Source organism: Plutella xylostella, chromosome 8 (assembly GCF_932276165.1).
Source record: "Plutella xylostella chromosome 8, ilPluXylo3.1, whole genome shotgun sequence".
NCBI classification, from domain to species: Eukaryota; Metazoa; Arthropoda; class Insecta; order Lepidoptera; family Plutellidae; genus Plutella; species Plutella xylostella.
Genome location: NC_063988.1, coordinates 2,593,798 through 2,620,793, shown reverse-complemented (window position 1 = coordinate 2,620,793; position 26,996 = coordinate 2,593,798). Strand labels below are relative to the sequence as shown.

The 26,996-nt window shown below is 38.3% G+C and overlaps 1 protein-coding gene across 1 annotated transcript in view; it reads right to left on the bottom strand.

The window, feature by feature from the left end:
- LOC105383766 overlaps nucleotides 1-26,996 on the bottom strand; it is a 184,968-nt gene that overhangs the window by 155,976 nt on the left and 1,996 nt on the right. Inside the window, exon 2 of the mRNA XM_048622441.1 lies at nucleotides 7,045-7,086. Coding sequence (XP_048478398.1) covers nucleotides 7,045-7,086 — 42 coding nt within the window. The remainder of the gene's footprint in view (nucleotides 1-7,044; nucleotides 7,087-26,996) is intronic.

The window sequence follows — 26,996 nt, the reverse complement described above, 5'->3', positions numbered from 1 at the left end:
TACTGAAATGTTGTACATCTTCTCTGAGGTTTACTGCTGAAAAACATGTTACAGTTGGCAAGAAACACCAATCACTTCATGAGCTAAGGAAACCACAAAAACAACAGAAGTTTGAGCGCCACAATATAATCCATCTCGGTGGATTGCATTCACGATAAGTACACAGCTATAGCTCAGTGGTTGAGCACTGCGAAGTCCCGGGGGGGTCACTTCAGCTTCACGAGAAACGAATTAATGAAACGGGCCTCTAGTACGGGTTTCGCAAATTAGGAACACGAAAAAAGTTTATGTTTTCTTCTGTCATCTGCATACATTATTTGTCAAAAGTCTCATGATAGTTTCCGCGTGCTACTTTGTATGCGAGAAAACGTAAACTTTTATGGTTTTCGACAAATTATCAAACCTGTACTAGAACATCTGTCATGCAATGCAGTCTATATGACAAGATAGAGTTGAGGTCAGTCTAGTTTACTGAAAACGTTGCTGCGGTTACCATAACTCTATCTCGTTGCTTCAAAAAGGAACCAGCTCAGCATGTGCTTATATTGGCAGACAATATGACCACAGTACTGGTTTTCAACTGGCCCTTAGTACGTGACCTCACACGGTACGATGTCCGTTTTGACCAGCACCAGTGCTTTACTAAGTGTGGGAGCTAATGGATATGATTTTGATGATTCATTCAATCACGCATCCAATCCATTGCAACGCAGCATAGCATCTCTAATGGATTGGCACTACCTATATCTAGTGGTCACCATACCAGCGCTCTATATCTTCGCATTTAAAGGAAGAAAGAAAAAACAAATGATGGTCGGAACAGTTTTAACAGATACAAAAAAACACGTGCTTATATTTTCTCGTAAGCTGGCGTAGCCCCCGGTCCGTCAGGTCACGCGGGTTCGAAAACTGGAGCGAAATCTCTCGCAACCGGCCGCCGTGTCACCGGACACAATTTATACACGCAATTATAAACTTGAAACTTTAAAACTTGTAATAAATTGAACGGTACAGATTTTGTTGGGAAAAGTACAGGTTTTGTGTTTTTTTTGCGGTTTGCTGCTGTGTTGGTTTGAAGTTGGAGATAGTAGATTAACCCTTCATTGTGGTAAATATATTTTAGGTAACGCTGTATTATTTTTCTGGTGACTCCTGTGAACACCCTTATTACCCCCCTTCCCAGCTACATAACCTTTTGGGACAACCTGTATGAGGGAAGAGTAGACTCTTCATTCTTAACCGGTTGTGGGGAACATAATTATGGGAGTTATAAATGTTTGGTTGGTATGAACACTGTAGAGTTCATAGTCAATAAAAGAGATAACTGTCCTTCTCAACTGCAAACAGTCCGTCCAGTCTGAGACGCTTGGATAACGGAGCTACTTTGTTATTGCCAATGACAGAGACAGAAGTCCAACATTTATCAATCCTCTGGTCTCTTCGGCGGTTAAATAATCAAAAATGCATAATTTCCAAATTCGCATTGTTCCTATTGGTCCATCAATCGCGCGTGCGCAGTGGGTACCTACCGGGGTATATATAGCGAGGGCTGATAACATCGGGAGCAGTCGCGGCGCGGCAGCCACCGCGCTATCTTGATCAGCAACCTGGTAACTGCTAGACAGCGGTCGTTCCATACAAATTGTATGGCGTATTTACTGCTCCTTTTGGGCATAGTTAACCTTATAGTTTTCTTGTTCGGTGTTCTTAGCTGCTAATGGGGCCGATTCATCGTGTCAATGGTGTGAGAACCGCGTAAATGGGTTCCGTAGCTTGATGCTGCGGGCCGATAGGACGACTATTGGCATAGGCAATGCCCTGATACAATAGTGTTATGTTAACAATCCGACATTGAGAGTAGCTTTCCTTTTATTTGGTTCTGTTGAAGCTGTTAATGGGCGAGCTGAAATTACATCGCTTTTGAAGCTATAAATGTTAAATATAAGGCACTGTAGTATAATTTTATTGACTTTCCTATTTTCTATGATACTAGAGCAGCTTTAAAACCCACATAATACTAGACGTATAATATACGCGAATAGTGTAACGGGCCGATAGGAACTTTCCCCTCATAATGCCAGAAAATATATCATGTCCTATTTCTATGCATACCTATATACATAGTAGGTATATAAAGCAAGTTCAGTTTAACTGTAGGTTGTCTTTAGGAGCGGAGAGCTGCCACAATATTCCATTGAGTGCGCAATGGAGGGTGGAGACAAAAAACAAACAATGATAGGTCACAGGAGTCGCGCATTGTATACCGCCCTTTATATTGTACACTGCAGTCACCATTATCTGTTACCATGGTATATCCATATGTATATGTTATACACCCGCCGGCACCGAAAACGTTCCAGTGACAATAGCAATAAATTACTCCTAAACGGAAAAGCCTAGCTTAATGACGCCGTCTGCAATATTGAAGCATATTTAACAGTGCAACAGAATATTACAAATTACAAAAGTAAATATTGTGATACATTTTTAAAACATTTAATTTATGTTTTTAAAATTTGGTGACGGCACTTTGCGAGTTTAACAATACCGCTCCGCAAGTCTGCTAAAATTCTAACATGAGGAAGTTACATATTTGCCTACCTAATAACTATAAAATATGAAATTTCATCGTGTTTATAAAATTTTGCAGACTTGCGGTCCTGGGGTCCTATCGCGAAATCAGAAAGAAGTAACTTTTACAAAGTAATTGGAGTCAAATTTATTACAATTTAAAATCCGAAAATTATTGACAAAACAGTTTCGCAGAGTACAGTATACACATACTAACATAGTGTGAAAACTGCATGTTGTATGCAACAGTGATACAGATGCAAATTATGTATGGAAATGCAAGTCGTACCATTATACGGGAGCAGAGCAACATGAATGAACGCGGAATGCTTTGAAATTTCAAGCAGGTAACAGTAGAATGGCGTTATTGGTGGAAACCTGCATTGTAACTGTATCAAGAGAAATACTCAACTGCAGGTGTACTTTACTACACTACAATCAGCAAAGCTTACATACATATAAGTTTTTCGAATCTTATCGAATTTTTAATTTGAAAGAAATAAAGTAAGTAAGAAACATTTAATTGACACACAATTTGCTATAGGTACTGTAGACATGTGAAGTTTAATTCTAAGTAGCGCTCAGTGAAAAGTGGCTAAATAAGTCGCTTTCGGGTATTTTTTTCACATGCCCTTCGCTTTATTAAGAATCAGAAAATTACAAGCAATTGTCAAAAACCCTAGAGGTAAGCAGGTTTTAAGCCTATTCCACCATGCGGACCCAGTGCCGGTTGGTGGACCCCAACACAAGCAAGCTTGTTCTGAGTTCAGAGTTGTCGGGTAAGTGATCAACTAGACTGTCAGATGTTTTCAAGCTGCCCGAAGGCTTCTGACTAGGCTTCACGTAGCTGCCGAAAAAGCAACCACGGCTTAACGTGCCGTCCGAAGCACGGAATAAAAGAAGGGGGTAAGTCATAACAATTATCAACGCTGACAGAGAAGTTTTCGGATCACTTGCTGGGTAATAAAAAAGTGACCTATCTTAGTTTGCAATGTCCAGTCCAGACAAGAAAGGAAGGGTGCTGGTGGCCCGAAGCCCTATTCTGCACTTTCATCGCGATCCCACGAAGGGCACCCCGAGCGAAGGGCACAAGGCCATAATTAAGAATTGAATTGACAACCTCGTTCAGAGGTCCGTAAATTTGGAGTTGCGAGAGAATGCACTTTGCAAGTAACATTTTAATTACACATGTTATTCATTGCAATTATGTTAATATGTAATTAAAAAAGTTTAACGAAAAGCATATATGTCAGCTTTGCGTACATACTCTCGTATTAGTTGTTAATGTATGTATTTATATTATAATGATTGTACCTAATGGTTAGGGATCTGACCATTAGGTACAATCTACCTATACTATGCAACTGATAGTCATAAACTCCCATATACAAATAATAAAGTATACGAGCAAAGATATAGTATAACACGAAAATACATTAAGTACGGTATGTAGTATTTCGTCTGTAATAAAATACTATAGTGAGTGTACATTATAACAAATGACACAAACTAAGGAAGGCATCTTCCTGCTGCTTCCCCACTTCCGATCCGAGGATAACAACTGTTTGCAATTACCCTACGCATCACATATCCCATAACAAACCATACGGAACCCAAGATCCTGACAGACGAATATTAACGAAACCTTTCATTGGCCGCTCGCGATTTCGATCCTGACCGAAACTGCACGGAAGTGGCCGAGTGTGATCTACAAACTGACGCAAAAGTTGACTTTATTATTATCTGCAGGCCACAGCGGTAAAAGGTCAACCTGTTTTTTGTAGAGCAACTTTTTGAATTAAAGTGCTGTTGTTTTAGTTGTATAACTGAAGGAAATATAGGTACTTCTGGTTATGATTCTTAGTAGACTAGAAATAACGTTCACTGAAATTATTTATTTTGATTGTCAATACAATAATGAGATCTTCTTGATTAAATTATAATTATTAATGCCTAACTAAAACTAACTAATATAAAATTAAAATTGATATTTACACTGAAATTAATATTTTTTGTATAAATAATAAGCCCGAGACTTCAATAATTGGTATGGAGAAGCGAAATTTCCTGTCTGAATAATCCTAAACCTTCCTTCTAGTGTTACAAATTATTTAGATTGCGTAGTCATTCATAGGCTACGCCAACCAACAATAACATGGACCTAGTAGCTTCAAAACAAGTAAAGCTAAATTAGATTTAAATACCTCGTAGATTCAACTACTGTAAATAGGTTTTTAATTTATACATATAACATTTTAACCTCGCCTACCTTTTACTGTCAGCATATCAAACCGCATTTCAGCCAAGAACAAACAAACATACCGGTGCTATTCCGCTGTTTCAGTGTAAACGCCACAGATAAAGTAGTTGTGATCGATTGCCGTAATTAGGTATATCTTATACACTCACGGGCAAAGAAAAGGTTCCACTGAAAAAAACACCAAATTACTCCTAAACGGAAAATGCTAGCTTTATGACGCCTTCTGCAACATTGAAGTACATTTAACGGAGCATCAGGATATTACCAACCAATACAATAATATTTTGTTAAAATTTTAAATTAAATGTTGGAAAAAATGGGGTCGTTTGGTGTCGGCTTTTTGTGACTGGAACATTTCATTGCCCGTGAGTGTAGTATTGTCAAAGCATAAAACAAAGTTTTATGATCATAATCATTATACATATTATGATTATATACTTTTTGTGTAATAATGTATATTTATTATTAAAACCTGGATATCTGAGACACTGTCTTCATGGAATACCTCTATAAGTTTGACAAAAATGTTGTTGCATTGGAATCTTACTCATCCAGGTTTCATTGGTTTAGCAATAGCGAACTATAGTCCTATTTTGAAATGACGGCTCAGGCGTTTCTTGTCTCCAAAGAGCCCTTTTTCGAACCGAGACTACTTTGTGAAAATATTACGTACATGAAATTTTTATTCATTTATACAATGAATAAAAGCATTTGACTCATTGACTAGCGTATTTAACTTTTTGAACCTTTTCACAGTTGTGATTGAAGTAGAAGGAAAAATATTACGTATTTTTTTCTAAAAATCCTTCATACATAATTATTTACACATTTCATTTAATAACAACAGTAATAACTGTAGAAGACGGGTGTGCTTCGCGTAAAGTAATAAAGGAAGTGTTTAATGAAAGATAGGGAGCAGTCAGTGCCAATCTCCGCGATGTAACCTAGATTGCACCTCTACTGGGGGCCGATTCTGGAGACTCCAGGGTCAAGTTTTTTTATTAAATTAGTTTTCATTTGGTGCTGCACAAATACACACACACACACAAACGACAGTTCAATTAAATGTACAAAAAAAGAAATAAATACCTACTCGTAATTCGTAATACACCTAAAAACAACATTTTTTCGTCAATAAAGAGTAAGAAGGATATTGAATAACATTAACTTTACCTCGGTTGCTAGGGAAGGAGACATTGTCATAATTATTAAGCTACGAAGATATTAATTAGTTAGGGCTGATTTTTCAATGGTCAGATAACTTTTATCTGGCCTTTGAAAAATCAGCCCTTATTTACTCAAGATATTTTTTATACTGGATATAAACTTTTTTTAATGCATTCTCGTAGCTATTTTGTCAAATTAGTTGCCAATCCCTGATTGCCAAGGGTAAGAAGGTGCAGTTTACGTGACTCAATTAGGCTCCTTTCATTTATTTCGTTATATTTAACCTAAAAATTACTTACATATTTTTTTGGACCCTGGATATTTATCTCCGGTGTTGCCAGAATAGCCCCCCGACCTGGCGGTGAGAGGTCCATTGTAGTGTCCATGTCTCGGCGAGTGAGAGACTCCAGCTCCGAACTGCCAAGCTAAAGGGAGCGGAGTGTATTGAAATTAAGTGGCTGATTTCGTCATTTATTTTTCGTACTTTTATTGAATTATAACATAATGTACCTATACATATATTTTAGTGTGTGATATAGTAAGACTGCTTATTATACAGAGGTTGTACTTACTGAAAACTGCTCTTCGTGCGGGCACCCATTTAATTCAAAGTTAAAGTCAAATGTTTTTAAAGTTCTTACATTCATTGTATAAATATTGGTAAACGTCAATATTTTAGAAACTACACACCTTTCGAAAAGGGAAATATAATTAATTTAATAGGTACGGTGGCCTGCGCCTATAAGTATACAGGCGGAGTTTTTAAAATAGCGATCCCTGATGATGAAGGGACCAGGTACATCTGTTATAAATCCGGGACGTGTTGTGTGTGATGTGTGTAGCAGTGGTGTTTATGTGGATGTGCTTGAGCAGCATGTGAGCTTGAGATCGCTATTTTAAAAACTCCGCCTGTATACTTTTAGGCGCTACCTGGCCGTTTGTCTCCGTCTCGCTAAGGTTTTTCTTGACCTGACTGTACACTACTCCGCCGTGGCTCACATAAAGGATTGATACCTACCCATGTGTTATGTTACAATGTTACTCACCGTTACTGGCGTCGCCGCTGAAGCCTTCCCGTGGCGTGTAGCCTGAAACAAGTTGTAAAATGTCAATAAAACGTCCCGTGGGGCCACTACAGTAGCGGAGTGGCGAAGCGGAGCGGATACACTGTTATTTGAGTATAAGGCCTCTAGTATGGTTTTTGCAATTAAGGGTGAGGCCACACGAGCGTAATTTTGTGAGTTGTCCGCGGCAGAAAAGTGTGCGCGGGGACGAGGGGGGCGGGGAAGTTACTCACAAAATTACGCTCGTGTGGCCTCACCCTAACGGAAACGATAAAGTTTAGGTTTTCTTCTGTGATCTGCATACATTATCTGTCACTCTAAGCATTTTTACGCGCACCTCGTAACAGACGAAACTATTGCTTACTGGGAACGCAGTATAAAAAAAACTCCTCTAATATTATGTTCCTGTCTGAAACTATAGGTAATGTTATGTTCCTTTGTTTTTTTCATGGCCACAATTTAAAACCAATGAAAACTCCTTAAAAAATATATTATTCTTTTATTACACCGGTGATGTCCTAATTAAAAAATCCGTTGGATTTTACTACTTACATCGCTTGATAACAAGATATTTTAGGTATAATTTATTTTATTTCCTCATAAAAGTAATGCAAAAATAAAATTTTAAGGACACTTTACTTGCATTCAATATAATTGGGGTCACTTAGTAGCTTGTTGCTTAAAGCCATGTAGTTGCAAGAACAAACAACATAATTATTTACTAGACTCTTGCGGTGAACGAAAACATGGTGACGGAACCTGCACTAGATTTGTACCCAACTCGCAACAAAACTCGCAACCTATCACGTGTGGTGAGTACATGTGTACTGTACCCGTATCACGAAAATTCGAGCTAACGAATAGAATCGAATGCGAATGCGACTATTGTCAACTTGACAGCGCTTTCGAACACTTTTTACCTTTCGAATGAGTTTCGAAAAGAATGACCACAGAGTACATAATATTATTCTGACAATGACCTATGGAATGATAGCTGTCAAACTTTCGCAAATCTATACACCGCCATTTTGTTGTTGACAGGTTGACAGCACTTTCGAATAGACTATCGAATAGAATGTGCTGCATTTTTTCCGGATCGCTCTACTGTAGTGCTCAAAGTGGGTGCCTTTGACCACCACTTCAAGGATGACAGTCTTCATCATCATCATCACAACCCATCACGTCCTTACTGCTGGGGCACGGGTCTCCTTCCAATGAAGGAAGGGTTTTAGGCCTAGTCCAGTCTTAAGCAAAGCATTCATGCATGTATACAGCATAGAAGGCAAAATTATTTCTTAACTAGCTGTTCCCGCGAGCTTCGCTTCGCCTTAAAAAGTTTTCCCGTGGAAATTCCGGGATAAAAAGTATCCTATGTTCTTTCCCAGGGTCTATACCATATGTATACCAAATTTCATTCAAATCCGTTCAGTGTTTTTGGCGTGAAAGAGTAAAAGACAGACAGACAGACAGACAGACAGACACAGTTACTTTCGCATTTATAATATTAGTTAGGGTATTATAAGTTTAACGGTCTGTGCACCCTGTCTGTGGTAGCGTAGTTCCTTAACAGCTGAACCGTTTTTTTTTGAGTCATAGGTAATGTTACCCCAAGTGTTCTTAACTATATTTTATAAAAATCGGCGAAGCCGTCCTAAAGTTATGCGACCTTTAGTGTTGAATTTCAGGGTTTTTTAATCTTGATCATTAAAATGCGACCAATTTGTAGCAAATTCCGTATAATTCCCAGGAGTGGTAAAGAGATTTACGACACTTGTGTGCTGTTTTACATCCCGCCGTAAACTATCAAATTAGAATATTGATTACATCATTAATTATGTATAATTTGAAAATGTATTCAGGCTGTTTATTAACTACAAGTACTTAAATTGATAGACAATTAAGAGAATCGCACAACTTGTTATTATAATTATTTCAAGGAGTGATTTTAGTAGACGTGTGTTGCGGAGTAAACATAAACATACCTTATAACTAATTTTAACGAGCATTAGCCTAACTTAATAGATCATCTAGTTATTTATAATACATATTTTATCAAAAGATACCACTAATTAGTAGATTTATGTAAATGTATACAGGGTGTTGCAAAAAGGGTATACTAAGCCGAAACCAGCATGTGCAGCATGTTATATCTAAGCCCGAATCTGAAATCACTACACATGCTGGTTTCGGCTTAGTATACCCTTTTTGCAACACCCTGTATAAGTAATACCTTTAGTCAGCAACTCGAGTAATTTGCTGGAGAAATGAAATTCATGCTTGAACATTTCTCTGCACATATAAAACACTACACAAGTATATGATAACACTTATCTAATCCACTTTAGTCACACTCTCACTAAACACAAATCATTGTTTAAGATTAACAACGATCTATGTAGGTATACAAAGTGTATTTTTAAACCCTTTTCAATAAAGAAAAAACCAATGCTTGCTCGTAAAAACGATCCTTTGGGCCAATCAATATCACAATCACAGTTTTTAAACGAAACAATTTGAAACACTGTTAGCAACTTCTGAACTGATTTACAAACGGCCACTTGGCAACGTCCGGAAATCACGGGAGGTTTTCGCGAGTTTTCGTCTAGAAACGTATCTACTCGTATTTGTTTGTGGACGTCCAGTAACATCAGCGGGCCGATCGTCGCGAACTGTTTAATAATTGTGTCGCTGTCCCGATTCATTAGTGCAGTGTTCGACCAGGGACGCATTTAGGAATAAGTTTTTTTTTACCTTAGTTAGGTATAGGTATATTCTAAACTGTTGATCAGTCTACAGTCACTTTACTTCAGTTTCAGCCTATAAACCAGCCTTTAAGGTATTAGCATTAAAAATACATAGCAATTTGAAGTGTCACATACATTATATTCGATAGGAATAAGACTTGTAATTTTGCAATAAATTTACGAAGAAGAAATAGTATAAACCAAGAGAGGATCATCGACACCTACAAATAAAACGGAAAGTGGCCGAGGCTAAATGAAAAATAGATATGTGATTAATTAGCCGTTTCGATTTAAAGTGCCGTCAGCACGATCAAAGTCCAACACATGGGCGCTACTAAAACTGAAATAATGATCACTAAACAGAAGCTGTGAGTAGAAATCGTCTCCACTTCCCAGCCCATAATTCACAAGTTTTATTCCTACTGAGTCCGGCCCACGACAACTCCCAGGAGGTCAGGGCTGTATCCACTCGTCTTTTGACCTCAATCACTCCGTCCCGTTTCAGCGCAATTAAAAAACATAAGTCTGTCCCGCTCGCACAGGTCGCGGCTTTGCCTGACATTTAACCCTTAAACGTCATTGTAAGCGCGTTCCCTTTCTGTCTTGCTCGGATCATTATACTTCTGTTTCTTTCGTGTAGGTTATGACATATCGGTCGACGTTTGACCCCGTCGTCGACATAGTTCTGTCACTTTTTTTCTTCAGCTGTAACTCTATGTGCGTCCTTGTCGCTCGTGTCACGACCCTTGCGACTAGCCACTTGAATAGATTAGGTGTTTTTGTATGTGCTGGTTCAATATTCATTGATAGCTAGTTCGATGGCATTTAAAATGCAAAGCACAGACGATTGTTCATAAAATATTACAAAGTATTGTGGACGGTTGAGCATCATCCTTGTTTTCAGGGCGTTACGGGCAAGTTTCGCTTCAGTTTTACTGTTTATACCTAACAAGTACATAATCATGAATCATAGTCGTACGGGTAATCCATTAAAATAAGCATTTAGTTCTATGAAATAATAATGAAAGCAAATTATAAACTTACAAAAGCTTAGTGAATTGTAGTTTTCAGTACAGATGTATATACGCTACCACAGACAGATACATATACAGAGATACCTACACAGACACGTTGAACTTATAACACCCCACTTTTTCGTTGAGGTTAAAAACAAGTTCATGACAGCAACCATTACCTATTATTGTAATTTCAGACAATGGTGTGGTACGTACTCTAAGAAGTGAAGTGTTGTTTGACGAGACGTTTCTTAAGGACTGACACTCCATCTTATTCGTAAATTGTTAATCTAAGCTTCAATGACTCTATAATTTTCGACATCCCGACGTCACCTAATCAAACTTAACAGCGCCAATTTGACAGCTTCCCGACTTCCGCCCAGCTTCCCACTTCCTCCGCGTCTAGCTAGTCTGTGGTCCCGCTATGGCCGGTAGCTAATGGCGGCCGGTGATAAATATTCATCGCGGCAAAAACACTGCGCACGCGCCGCGGCCATCGCGCTTTCTACTCGACGGTGTAAGAAGTATGGATATGATCTATGTACATGAAGGTTAAGTCCGAACCGTAGTGTGTAGGTGAGGGACTCTGACTGCTATGCCTAAGGTCCCGGGATCGATGCCCGGCCGGGGCAAATCATTGTTTAAAGACAGATATTTGTACTCGGTCTTGGGTGTTAATGTACGTACGATCAGGTGCAGAGAAACCGTCAGGTATTCCCCCTATTCTATTCTATTCTATTCTATTCTCTGTGGGGGCGTAAGTACCTGCACCTGGCTCTCTCGAGTGGAACCTTTGTGCATATCCCCAAGGTCTAAACTGCCATCCTAAGCTTGGACCATTTCCCACCACGCTGGTCCACTGCGGGTTGGTGGGTTCACATATCTAGATGTGCTAAATCTAGATATGCAGGTTTCCTCACGATGTTTTCCTTCACCGTAAGAGCGATGGTATACATTGTACTTAAGTGAAAAGAACTCGTTGGTACATATCAGCGCCAGGATTCGAACACGCATCTCTTGCGTGAGAAGCGGGCGCTCACCCGACAGAGCTGCCACCGCTCTTGAACCTAACCCCCCTCTCATAGTAACAATGCTTCTGAGGGGGGTCAGGTTTCTCTGCCCCTTACAACCTATCTGTGTTGATATGTGAACTGTCTGATAACCATATAACAGGCTCTGCCTAGCTCGGGGTCAGATGGCCGTGTATGTCCACACATTATTATTACTAGGCAGATTAGTTAGGTACAAAATACGTTAAATAAAAACACTTAACTTGTAATTAGACCCCCTTGCTGAATAGAAGAAGTGCACTGCTATTTATCATCCTTTATACTTAAATAAATTATTCTGTGAATAACTTCCCGAAGGCTCTATGGCATTTATTAATTAACAACTTTCATTATTGTACCACCACAGAGACTGCTATATGATTATAATCCATCCGTACACTAAGCAGTAGGAAAGGAACGTCAACAAAATAGAGAAACCTTCGTTTCAGAAGTTTAACCCCTAATTCGCCATAGGAAATACGTGTTTATGGATCCCACCTTGTTTTGAACTTTAACCCTTTGAGAGGCGAAAACCAATGAAATAATTCGACGAGCCACGACCGATTAAGGGTTAAAGTATTCCCTGTATTACTATCAACTTGCAAAACGAAACCCTATTCCAAATGTAGTGTCATCATACCGCATCCTCAGCTACTCCCTTCCCAGCTCCGGAGCCCGCGGAATGCACTGGACCGCCACAGGTCAGGCGCGATCGGGAAAAATACGAGCTCCATACTCTGAAGGGTCACTCTATATACTGACGAAAAACTAAATAACTAGAGCTGTCGTCGTTGGCACATTGAATACAACGAGATAGAGTGGTAGCGCAGCGCCCCGAAACTTCGGGAAAGCAAATCTACACTTACGGGTAATGAAAAAGATCCACTTACGAAATGCCGATTGCCGCCGTTGCAGAAGGCGTCATTAAGCTAGCCTTTTCGCTTTAGGCGTCATTTGCTGTTTTTCTCAGTGGAACCTTTTCATTGCCCGTGAGTGACTTTATCTTTATCTTTATTCAGAAAACCAACAGCGTTTTACAGTAGTACTTATGAACTAGTTTAGAAATATTTAACAAGGCTAATAATAGGTTTTCCTAAAATAAAAGCGGTTGTGCATTAGGTGCTTAAAACTGAAAACATTACGTATGCTAATGATATTGAATAACTTATACATATATAGTTAAGCTCAACAAAAAGTTTAACAAGAAGATTCCTGATTTAATTACATATACAACTTATATTGAATTGTAGGAATGGATGCCATTGTTGTGAAAAATAATGAACATGACTCATCTCATCGTTGTATTAAGCGTGCCGATCGTTCGTTTTTCGACAGTATAGAATTATAGATAGAGTGACCCCCTGGACCCAGCTGGACCTAGGTATGTGCTACAGTATTTAATTCCACTCGGCATTCCCTGGCTCACGACAGAGAAATATTGTATGTATGACACGAGATGTGTCGAGTGTTGGGAAGATGGCGAAGAATCAAAAATACAAAGTCTGAGTGGGTTTTTTATCAAACGTTCGGGGTGTGAAAATTAACGCGAAGACTGACTGACCGGACAGACTGAGACTAAGAAGAAGAATAGTAAAAAACATTTTTTTGGTATAGAAAACTAATTATTTATTTAATTTTTATAAAAAACATTTAACTATCTATAAGTATACTTAATAATATAAAATTAACCTTTATTTTCAAACGCACGCTGAGATATTTCCTATTCATTTACAGTTGCACACTGCTCACATAAGGCTGTCTCACATACCTCCCTAGCGCTACACACATGCCTATAATCATAAATACTAAAAAGAAAGCCCCAGTCTAGATCGCCTCAGGTCACGTGCGAAGAAAAACTCGTGCGCCCGATGCGGCACGCGCACAGTGCGCGTAAAATGTGCGCGAAAAAACGCGCAAGACCGCCAGCTATTTTCATCTATCGATTGCTCTTCGCTATGTTATTGCTTCCGGGGTGATAATTACCTTTCACTTACGGGTCTGCTGACTTGATGTTTTATACAATGTAAGCATCATGGGTATTTCAACGAATACTTTTTTAAATATTTCAATTATAGATAAATCAGGAGATACTTTTTGTTGACCTTACATGCACATACAAAGGGATATCATCCCGCCTGGGAAAAGTTGACTTTATTAGATGAAATATAAATTGATAGTGCTAGAGCTAACTTTCCTTACTTTAGGATAAAAACATTTTGATCATTAGAGAAAAACTCTTGGAAAACGGTAGTACTTCCATGTAGGAGGCCTTTAACCAGGAATATTATAACAGCTTATATCCACTATCTTCTAACCAATTTAAGTTACCTATTACCGCTCATTGCTTTACAATAGCTTGAAAATTTAGTACATGAACCCCATAATTAACAATTAGGTACATTACTTAAGATCGAGATAGACATAATACGTAATGTGTACCGCCTTATGGGGCGCGCAGATAACGTTCTATGGCCACGGTAGCGCAGTAATTTGAATTTGAAATTAGAACGCAGGTTATTACCGGGTAGTCGCCAGTACGCATCGATTTTTCACAGTTCCACGAGTTTGCATACCTTAAGCGGCAACCTACTTGCTTTGCAACCTTTGCTTGTTGTTTGTTGTGTTGATATAATTTGAGTGCCTAGGCATACTGTGTACATTTTATAAAATCAAAAATTAAAACATTCTTTAGCACAAATAAATATACTGTGAGGATCTACTCTTTCGGGATTGGAACGACAGAACGATGTGAGCCTACATCAATAATTCATTTAAAAGAAAAGGGTTTAACTCTAAAACTGTCATAAACTTTAAAAAATGTTAGGAACTTAACGTTTTTCAACAACTGGCCATGTGTAAATAAGTACGGTGGCCTGCGCCTAAAAGTACACAGGCGGAGTTTTTAAAATAGCGATCCCTGATGATGAAGGGACCAGCTACATCTGTTATAAATCCGGGGACGTGTTGTGTGTGATGTGTGTAGCAGTGGTGTTTATGTGGATGTGCTTGAGCAGTATGAGAGCTTGAGATCGCTATTTTAAAAACTCCGCCTGTATACTTTTAGGCGCAGGCCACCGTAAGTCAGTTCTTATAAAGAAGAAAAAATCGTTCGAAATTGGAACACAAATTGAAAGATATGGCTGACATCCGTCACGGGTCGCGCCGCGTAATGTCCTCGGGGAAATGCCACCGTTTTCTCCACTATTACTATACTCGTATCACGTATGTTTCCATACTACTATTACTACTCGATCTGTTTCCATACTCCAGCTTCTGTTTTTCAGACATATGAACATTCTTTCATTGATGTTTATTTCTTTCAGCTTTCAGGGTTTTTTTATTTGCGTGTAAGAAAAAGAAAATCTATGAGCTAATCTAGAGTGTCCAAAAATCTATTCAATAGTAGTTATTAAGTGAAAGAGTAAACAAACTTTCGCGTTCATAATGTTTTTAGGGATATGACTGTATAGTCAGCTGCATTAGTAGTTATACACTTTTGTACTTTGTCAAAATACCTACTAAACAAAACGTCAATGTATGTATGAATGAATGAATAGGCAGTTAGTGAGTTTGACAAGGTTCAAAAGTGTTTAGCTTCTAATGCAGCTAACTGTATCACATAAAGTTATAAAAAAACAATCCGTGCGACAATGGACACGCGCCCTAAGTACCTGTTACTAAACGCAGCCGGCGTAAACCCTGCGAACGGAAGTCCCACCGTGAGATATGCCCACGAGGGCTATTAGGAACCGCGCCGCATTTTCAAAACGATATCCTTAGCAATATTATTGGACTGGTGAAGTGGGTAGAGATGGCTGCCTGCTATGCTGAAGTTCCCGGGTCCGAGTCCCGGCTGGGGAGATATTTGCTGTCGGATCTTAGGTCGGATATGCAAATAAATATAAAAAATAATTAATTATGTATCTATCTAGGTATCTGCGTAGATATATCAGCTATCCGATACCCATATTTTTACAGGCTCTGCCTAGCACATTTTATATAATATATAACCTATATATATGATAATAAGGGCACAACTTATGAGTTAGGAGTTTTTATGAACGGGTACAAAATACTAGAATATGGATCGCAAAAGCTCAATTTTTTTTGTTGTGTCCCTGTGTCCCTAAGACACAGCCATCGCAAGAGCGGAATGGCGAGGCCTTCTGTGTGATGGAGTAGCTCAGCACGACGAAGCCTGGCTCGATGGCTTGAGGCAGAAAAGACTTCGTGCAGTTCAAGAACCGTCTGCAGACTCACGCTACACTTGCGATCTCTGTGGAAGAAGGTGTCGAGCTGCAATCGGACTCTACAGCCATAGAAACCTCTTCCCATCGAATGGATTGACGCTGCAACTATCATCTGATCAAGATGTCGTGGCCAATGATGATGGTGTCCCTAAAGGGATAAGGCTTTAGCGAAGTTCTTTTTTCTTGTTTTATATAAATATGTTGACTCGGCCATCGCATGGAAACACGTGTTAATTAAATTATTCAGTGCGATGACCAAGCCAATATATTTATATAAAACATTCAATATTTTTAAGATTCAGATGCGTGCGTGGATAAGGTTTGGTATTACATGGATCTCACAACTTTATTTGTAAACTACATCAAAACCTGACTGTTATCAACAGCTACTGACAATAACTGTATGAAACCAAACTAACATAATAATGTTGATTCATGAAAGACCAAAAATGATGGCACAATATGCTCGTGAGACGAATGTAGTAGAGGTGTCCATCCACGCCATCTAGCATTTATTTATGTAGGTATCTGCTTATGGCTGAAAAATCAAGCCGATGACAGGTTACACCGGAAATGTACCCAAAAATAGTCAACATACGTGAATCGAACTATACTGCGCTCCCATCACATACAGTCACGGCGCAGCCTAACAAGAAGAAGACATCCATTAAGGGTAAATTTGCAACAATTTCCCTCATTAAGTAATCACGGGTCCCGCCCAAAAGACCGAGATGTCGTCATGGGAGACTGATCGTGGGTACCTGCTAGGTACTATAATTGAATCATGGGACCATAAAGCACTGGGGCATTCGCATCCGAAGACTAGGAAAACCGGGCTCGAAGAAAATGGCTAGGGTAGCAAAAGTAGCAATGCTAAAGAGGCAAAACTACTTGTACGTAATATTTTAGCACAAAGTAGTTAGCTACATTACATTTGATAGGAAAGTAGGCAGCTGGGCAGTTGGCAGACACATAATGTCTACCTAAGCACATATAGATATACGCAATACAGCACCATATTAGTGGAACAACTTCCCATGTCTCATAAATTTATGAGATTACCTACATAAAGACACTAATAAAGTCATAAAACAAAATAACTTAAACTTATTCTCACTGAATCGAAATTGAGTTTCATTACTTTCACTATAGTAGGGGTAAAAGTAAGATAATAAATTTTGCCAGGAAGGATCACCATTCAACCTTGGCGACAATAAATTGCCATTAAGTCATCATAAAGTCTAGAAACCTGTGAAAAAAGCCTTAATTCATGCAAAATAGACAAGATTAGTCTTGTTCGCAAGAAAAAATACAACAATATCCATAAATAAACGAATCCTCAATATCAAAATACACGAACACCCGTAGCCATTCATCAAAGCTTATCTAAAATGAGGCATATTTATAGCCAACTTTCTTGCTTTAAATTTGCGCACGCATAACAAATCAGCAAAACCGGTGACCTTTCAACCGCGCGCATTCACTAAAATATGCGCTTGCACAGCAGTAAAAACTTAACAATGCAGCAAAATCACCGGCACGCGAGTTGTAAACTTTTTGCCGCGAAAACTCATTCGAGGCAGTGTCTATAAAAAAAGTTACGATAAGACAAGACGGTGCAGGAGGCGCGTGCCGCTCGCGTGCGCCGCCCGCAATTATGCCCCTTCATCTTTATTACCAGCGCTCATTAGAGAAGCGATTGAATACGGGCAGCCGAGTGAATCGCCTGTCGGATCACCTGTTCTTACTCCAAATAGGCTCTCATTACGGGTCTCGTTGCCCGTATGATTGTCGGTTGACAAAAAATTGGTACGTGTTGCGGGCGCGCGCAGCGACCCGCGGTAAGTGTAGGGCGCGGAAGGAAGCCGAGACATCCGGCGAAGCAAACTGCGGGGTACGCTATGAGTATCGATGCTTTATGCTATGTCAAGCGTGGTGCTCTGATTCGTGTAATTTCGCAGGAGCAAGCGTCGAGGTCCAGTGCGGAAGGCACCTCGTAAAATGCGTAGCTAGTATTTGCACAATTCAGTTGTGGTTGTAAAATGTAAACACAACAATATTAAACTAAGCACCTAAGCTCCGTTGTCAAGAATTTAGGTAGAGGAAGAGCTCATCTGCATAATTGCAGCCGCGTCGTAAAAAGCCCGTTCTTATACATTAGCGTAGGTACCAGCAGCTCGCTCAGAGATATGGTAGTTATAACGAATTACTGCAGCGGGCTTATTACAAAAAAGCGATCTCAATAAGTATGGGCGCACGAGCGAGAAGACCGTTGTTTTACAAAAAAAAACACATATAACTTGTAAAAACACCGTTCTTAGTTTACTGAATGAGAAAAGTTATGCGGGCTTGAACTCTTTTAGTGAGTTTAAGTGATTTATTGTGTCGTAAAAGTCATGGTGTGTAGAATATTATATTATAATCTAGATGCTGAATTCAATCAAATTGAATCTATTAAGCACACGTGGTTTATAATATAATACAGCTATAATACTGCTAGTAACTTAATTTATACCAAGAATAACAAAAAAAGCTCACGTCCTAAACACCCTTATTTTATAACAGTATACGACGTAAAAGACGCTGTAACCCCAGATAGTGATTTTGGCTTCTTTTGTCTGTGGTCTCCATCCATCGGTATTAGATAGATTTTGGAGCAATTGATTGTTTCTTATAAGACCTTATTGACGGTTGGAAAGTCCTCCTCTAAGGAGAAGTTTGAGCCATCAAACTTAGAAAAAAGTATGTATCTACCTTCTCCACAATGGTTTTGATAGACCTTTTTGAACACAGACTTATACATATATTTATTATAATGCAGGGTGTTGCAAAAAAGATATACTAAGCCGAAACCTACATGTGCAGCATAGTATATCCTAATAATTATTATTAAAAAAACAAGGCCTTTCGATAAATGCATCAATTTCCACTTTCCCTAAAGACAGCCACAATTTTCCTAAAGACAGCCTTTTAAACAATTCCAACATAAATTGCATGTTCTTCCCTTCGACCATAATCAAAGGTCCATACGTCACTGGAAAAGAAAAATGAGTATTTTCCACCGTCACCGACATAATAATTTATTAATAATACTACACATAACTCCATACATTTGCATTTGCTTTTCACTTTTTACAACCACCGTGTTAAACGTCATGATTCTTATTTTTATTATAAACTGAATAATTTTAAATTAATTAGAGAGAATTATTTTGTGACGGTTCACCGGCTATGAAGTGGTGGGTGCTTTACTGGTAAAAAGTGAGTGCGCTCAAGCCAATATAATTGTATCTTTCACCTGTTAACTCTATGAATCGTTATATTTTTTATGTTCGCATTTCTTATTCTTATCTTGGCAGGTTATTTATTAGTTTATTAGACAATGCTGAGATAGAAGTTGTAGCTATTTCCATTTCTAATAGGAATTTTCTAATAGCAATATTATTATGTAAGAAAAATATTGGATTCCTGCACTTCATACAATTGATTCCTTAAATTATCTTTACACTTTTGCTTCTATAAATAATGTGAAGTAAATATAATAATGTGAATTTGTGAAGTTTTATATCGACATGGTACCAAATAAAATAATATGAGTTTATAAATATGTCATACGTGTATCGTACCTATGTGATTTGCAATTTGAAATTGCAATGGTTTCAGTAAGTTTTTGGTGCCTATCGGATCCTGCAATATCACCGGATCCGGCTGCCGGATCTTTTGATTAAATTGTATTTTATTTTTTTCCGACAAGATTGAAGATCCCAGATTACAATCCCTAGTGACCATGCCGGCTCCAGTGGACACAGGTGCTGCTCGTGGGAACGTCACACAGAGTAGCTATGTACGCACTCAAGTGCGTGAATCCTGTTTAATGTAGGAAATGGACGATCACTATGTTTGCGAAATGCTCACGTGAATTATGTTAAGGTATCAAGAAAAGACAAAAAATAGATTATTATGAAATTTCAATATTTTTGTATTATTAAAATATGAAAATAAAAAAATAAGGCCACCAACTGATTTTTGACACTCACTATGTGATCAAGTGTGCGACTAGAGGTCCATGTCATAAATTTACAATATAGGTACTATAGGTACATAATAATATACTATCTTTGGACATTGTAATTATTATTGCCTACCGACGCAGGCACGTAAAGTATATCATGTTGTAACCGAGCTAGTTTATTTTACACGGAGCTCGTTAGCTTCTGCCGAAGTCTGAAATAATTGAATGCGGTCGACGCCTCATAAATTCAGTTTGTTTTGCGATCGGTACCCTCCCGTAATTGGTACCCTTCAGCCTAGCAACGCCATCTGTTGCGGGAAAAAGGAAAGATTTTATTTGACCTCCTAATTTGAATTGTTAATATTTGCAATAACAAATATAACTAATAAATTATTAAACTTTTTGCATCTAAATTCATGAAGATACTTCAGTAAAATTTATTTTTATTCTTAACACGAGCCGTATGCTTTTTTCTAAGGTGCCAGAGCGTTATGCACAGGCTGACAACTTGGCAATGCAAAAAAGAAACATTTTCTTTTCAGCCAGCCCCATTATTTGACAGTTAACAATTTTTCTTCTCCAGCAAGGAGGCCACGATACATTTTCTGCGAAGGCCAGCTACCCGGCAGGTGCTTGAGTTCAGAGGAGTTCAGTTCAAACCAGTTCCTCTAATAATATAACGTAGAAAATGAAAGATTAATGAGAGCAACCTGAGCACGCCTCTTTCACTCGCGGCAGGGATGAGAAACTGTCCTATCGAGGTTTACAAGATCCATCTCGAAAACTGATGTTGGTATGTATTATGTATGTACTTACCTAAATAATCTAAACGCTTAAATAGTATCAGAATTCCAAGGACGGGATGTAGTCTCGCACTTTGAATGAGACACAATAACAATAACTGACTGGTATTGGCTGATGATAGTGATAATCATTAATTAATAATATCTAACTACTATTTCTAAGAAGCAGCAACTGCTCTTTGCCCCCGGGGAGGTTAATATTCCAATCTTTGAGATTTTCCTCGGCTAAGTAGCACGATTAGCGTGCCAGAGCCCAAAAAAGTTTAGGTTTTCTTCTGTCATCTGCATACATTACCTATCTGTCAAAGTTTCATGATAGTTTCCGCTAGAGTCACCACTGTGTATGCGAGAAAACATAAACTTTTACTTATAGCTTTCGCCAAACTATGAAATCTGTACTAGAAATACTGAATAGAATCGACATGTAACTCATAGACCCGTGTCCCACCACTAGCGGACGGCCAGCAAGATCGCAGGCGGAATGAAGACCGCCCAGATAAAATATTAGCGACCGGCGGCCAGTAGCCGCTATAATGCATGCCCGATGACAGCACGCATTCCGACACATTGTATACTTTGTACCTATGCAGTTAGTATTTACTGTACCGTGTATACTGTGTTACACTTATGATCGTAAATTTGCTCTACATTGTTGCGTTTGGTTTTGGAATGGTTCTTGGTAAGGGATGTTTGCGCTGTTAGATATGGTAGCTACTGAGTCATTTTTCTATTAATTACATATCCCATTTATTAGGTCTATCGTCAATTCATCATCCTACCTGGTACTAGCCGAATACATTACTATTGTATTCATCGAAAGCAATGGTACTTAATAATACTTAAGTGATAAGGGTTAAATTAGATTCAGTCCCTTATCATTTTAAACTTGGCTGAATAACTACCACCAATTACCTACTTTGTCCATGATGTTTGACCAACCACAACGCGATCCTCTCCTCATTCTACTAGGTACTCCAATCAGAGCTGGGGCCCAATTCTGGCACCTCCGAATAGAATTTCCAGGGACGGATTTTATTGCACTGCTCCGAGGTACATACATTCTTCTCATCAACGAGAAATTAGATAAAAATATATATTAAATTTTGTGGCACCAAGTGAGTTGCGTTTTTTTAAGCTGACGAGAAAGCTTATTTCTACATATCATCTGAATATTAAATACGGTGGTTGTTAAATATCCTATTGCTACAGATTCCAAACAATGCACTGCCTCTACTAAGTACCAACGATATCACAACCGCTTCAGTAACGCTTCTAACTCCTGAATAACTCGTCTGAATTTCCACCTCCTCAGCGAGTACGAGATGCGGTCAAGCGCAGTCTCTTGCGCACTTTTTGCGCACTCTTCTATGGTAATGCGCTTTATTAATTTATGCTTACGGTGATGAGGGTAGGTCGGGAAAGAGAGCATGACCGTGCTCCGTGACCACTCATTATTATGACTTGGAAAAGCTATGCTCATTTGTAAGCAGATTCTTTTGCGGATAGTATGAATCGTAAAATAGAATATGCAAGGTGTTTAATGTGTGGATGATTTAAGTAGTAGTACCTATATTGTAACATAATAGGGAGTTGATTTAGGTGGTAATTATAAATACCTAAGCTTTGTTTCCACATAAAATTTGTTGATCATATTAATATCATTAAGTAAATTTCTAGAATAAGGAGAATAAATTTTCATGCCTGCACCTGTACCTGCCATCCTGGCTGGAGGGCGTCCCACTTTAAGTTGCCTAGTCGCGGATCTGACTCTACAACACGTTTACCCCTTAGTAAGATGACTTCTGCTTATTATCCACCAAATTAACCTTGTGTTTGTACTAAAGATTACCATACAATTATACTGCTCGCTAATTAACATGAAATGGTTATTACTTGATATACAATCTTTCATTAGAGTTCGGATCAGTCAGAACTTTAATTATTATGTAAAGTATTTCGACCCACTTTAGTAGCAAGTTCACACCAATTTTCAGAGCATGAGTAAAGAAAAGTGCATACCCGGCATTACTCTTGAGCCGGCTCGATCAAGTAAGTATTAACGCTAATAGTTTAAACTAGGTAAGTACCTACTATATTAATGGGATAATTCGGACCATAATCGGTCTAAATCCGTAAAAATACTTCCATTTTATCACCAACTTATTACCTAAAGTGCACCATTTTAAAACAATAAAAATCGCTCGCACCTCACAGCAATTACCGGGCACTTGTGTTAAAAAAGTCATCGTAATTTCAGTCGCGCCGTAGAAAGCGTGACCGAGCTCATAATTAGCTATATATCTGATGAGAGTTGCTCTGTTGGTCTGTTCGTCCGAGATCTAGATGGTGCGGGTGAAATGCTATCAATTACTTAGTCATAGCTATGTCATGCACTGCCGCTTTTCCTCTCCTAGAGTAGTCTCCTACTGCGGCATTAGCTATAAGTAGAACCTATAAGTGTATATTTAATTAATTTGTAAAACCTTTGAAGCTGTCTGCGATATAAATAAAATACCTACCTACTTAGGTAATGTTATGTACCTACTTACTTAGCCTGTACGAAACGTATATTCATTTTAACAGTTTTGAGTTTACCCTAAGTACACGAAAGATGCCTGGCTACCCATAGCACAGGGTATCCTAGTTTGGGAGCCAGGAACCAAAATGTAAAACTACTTATGGCAAATAAACGTTTTTCATTTTTCATTTTCAGTTTCAGCGGCTAGATCCATTGCTCCATGGATCCCTGATGTCAGACTGTTGTATGACTGAAGGTATAGTGCTTTTCGAGTCGAGGCCTTAAAGGCTAGGTATCTTCAGGTCATAAATATATCAAGTAGCTTTTCCATAAAGGGGGCTGCCGCTTTTCAGTCATTTCCCAAGATACACTACACTAGTTTCGGGATCCTACCCCGTTGATTCCTTGGTCCAGCTTTCTGAATCGTCCTACATGATTTGGTGGAAACTTATAGTATGCACAGTATGTGAGTGCTTACATATCCTAACTAATATTATAAATGCGAAAGTAACTGTGTCTGTCTGTCTGTCTGTTACTCTTTCACGCCAAAACTACTGAACGGATTGCAATGAAATTTGATATACATATGGTCTAGACCCTGAGAAAGAACATAGGCTACTTTTTATCCCGGAATTCCCACGGGAAAACTTTTTAAGGCGAAGCGAAGCTCGCGGGAACAGCTAGTATACCATAAAATTTAAGAGAAAAATCTTAAGTATGTTCTAGTCTACAACAAACTAAAACAATTCTATCTAACCAACCAGCGAAAACGCGAAACGTATTGAAGAAAACTAAAACGCATTATCGACTGCGAAACATGGATCGATGGGCAATTTCGCCAACAATCTCGGGTAGGTATTTACTCTGGCTAACCCTAGGCCAAACAAAGGCAGAGCTGATAACAGACAGGCTACCTGACCCGGCGAAACCGGAGCAAGGTCCATTTAGGATTGAGAGAATATCGATCATTATAAATTTCTAGTTGGCGCGCTAACGGAGCCCGCGCACGCGACCTCGGCGCACAGATTATGTACCGGTGCAGAAGAGACATCTATATCACACATTTTAAATAGAATGTTATAGAATAATCAATGAAACACAACAGCTGAAAAGAGTGAAAAGTAGTGAGTTCGTTTTAAACAAGAAAATATCTCAACAATGATTTTCATATTAGTAGAATAGCCGTTTTCATAATAATAATAAGACCATACACAACAAAAATATCATTTATGAACATTTATTGAGTAAAATATATGACCACGGAATCACATCGCACGTTCAAAAGCCATTGTTTCAACAAACGGTATTTATCTGAAAATAGTCTTCTTCGTCCACCAGCCTTCAACCCCCTCATTGCAGGGTTTGTATTGTAATTGCTGTAATACTTATTTATATCACAAATAAAATTAATCTATCAGTTAGGTAAGAGCCTGTCGTGTTGTTGTTTGTTTTGTATTCTATTACTGTCTGTATTATAATTTTTTGTTTTGTATTGTATCATTTACTGCTTTTTTCGTATTTTTTTTTTCTTTATCTTCTTTTTTTATGTTTATTTTTTTGTTGCTACCATTTGCGCGGTCTACTCTTTGTCCATTTCGCTACCTCCGTAGATTGCTCCGTCTATAGATCACTGCGCTTGCTCTCTATATCCGCTTCAAACTGCAACAGCTTATCTACAGGAGCCTCGTTGTGCAATTGTGGGCGTTATAGTGAAAATCTAAAGAGTAGTTTTCGATTGTACCCAAGAAATGAAATGATAATTTTTCGCGAGAGCAGATTTGTTTTAGTAGATTTAAGGAGAGAGTAATATGAAATTGGTTATTAAATTAATAAAATATATAACTCAATATACCTAATATCAGTCAATGACTACAAAAAAGTGATTCGTTAGATGGATTTGAAAATTTTCATATAGCAACCTGTTGGCTATCTAATCAATAATCTTGATAACCTTATCTATATTTCGGAGGACGCACAAAAACCATTACGACCGCGACCTATGTATTATAAAATTTATTATAAATAATTATCATTATTAAAAGGCCCAGAAGTCAGGCATCTCCGCCCACACCTGCCGGCTTCCACCTGACTCGAATATAAATAGTTCTCTGATTAACGCTATCGGATGGGAAGTGGCCGCGGCTGGATTTATTCATTCATTAGTTGAGCTCTCGATTGAACCACTAATTACATTGATTGATTGAATCCTGCTGCTCCTGAGACTCCGATAGAGTTTAAAAAGTTTACGGAGGCGAGTTTATTTAGCTTGAAAAATCCCTCTTCTTAAACTTTAAGTTATAGATATTTTCACATAGTTTTTTACATAATTATAATAGCTAATACAAAAGGCAAGAATGCAATACGGAAGTTTGTAGTGCATAAATTATCTTATTCTTTCTTGACTCCTTCACGAAAAAACTACTCAACTTCAGTTAACTCGCTTATGCGTCCGAATAATCAGGCTACTTTGTGTCCCGAAATATTAGACGCGTAAACCTTTTAAACGTAAAGGTTAAGGTAAAGAGAAGCTTGCTATGAACATAATATAATAATATCATTCTAATTTCTAAAACATACATACACACAGGTATAATTTAAATACATCGGATTATAGTTTAGTACCTAACCTTTATTACTTAGGTCGATACTAAATTTCTCTCAGCACGAAATCTATGCTAGAGTTCCAATTTAAGATTTATCAAGCGAATCGCCAGTGTCCGGCTCGAAGGTCCATTAAATCTACTACCGATAGTGAAGTAGTAAATAACTACAGTGAAATAGAGTCTGGGGGTCAGATGGGAATCTTTTGGCACTAAAAAACAGGAGTGAGAACAACTGTGGTACATTTATAATACTGGGTACTTGCTGCAACTCTTACTTTAGTATAAATACAATTTATTTAAATAAAGCTTTCATGGATTTTTTATTGGATTCAAATTGTATTTAATTCTAAAATAATTAGCACTACATAAATGTTACTTCTTTTTGACTTCGCGATAACCCTACAGATCCAAATCTACTGATGACTATCTAAACACACTCCCCGACTCCAGCACGCGTTGAAAGAGCAAGGAGTTTGCATATTTAGAGAAGAACAAAGCTATTTTTATACGTTACATTTAACCTTTGTGCCCACAGATCTATATCTCGGATGTAAATCGCTTAGCTAGCTCCATAAACGCGATCCAGAGACAAAGGGCAAGTCTTTACATGTGTGTATAATTAGCCCGGCGATCAGTAAGCTACGTTTTGGGGCTCTTAAAATAGCGATAGACAGATAGGTCCTGAAACGAGAGAAAAAATAATAACCGGGAAAAATGGTTTTCACTTGGACATTTGTTTGATATTTTGGCGAAAACTATAGAAGTTTATGTTTTCCCGCGTACAAAGTGGCGCCTCTAGCGGAAACTATAATGAAACTTTTGACAGATAATGTATGTAGATGACAGAAGAAAACCAAAACTTTTACCCGTACAAGAGGGTCTGAACTAAACATATATTTTTTCGGATAGTTTACCTTTCACTTCTTTCTTGATGCTGAA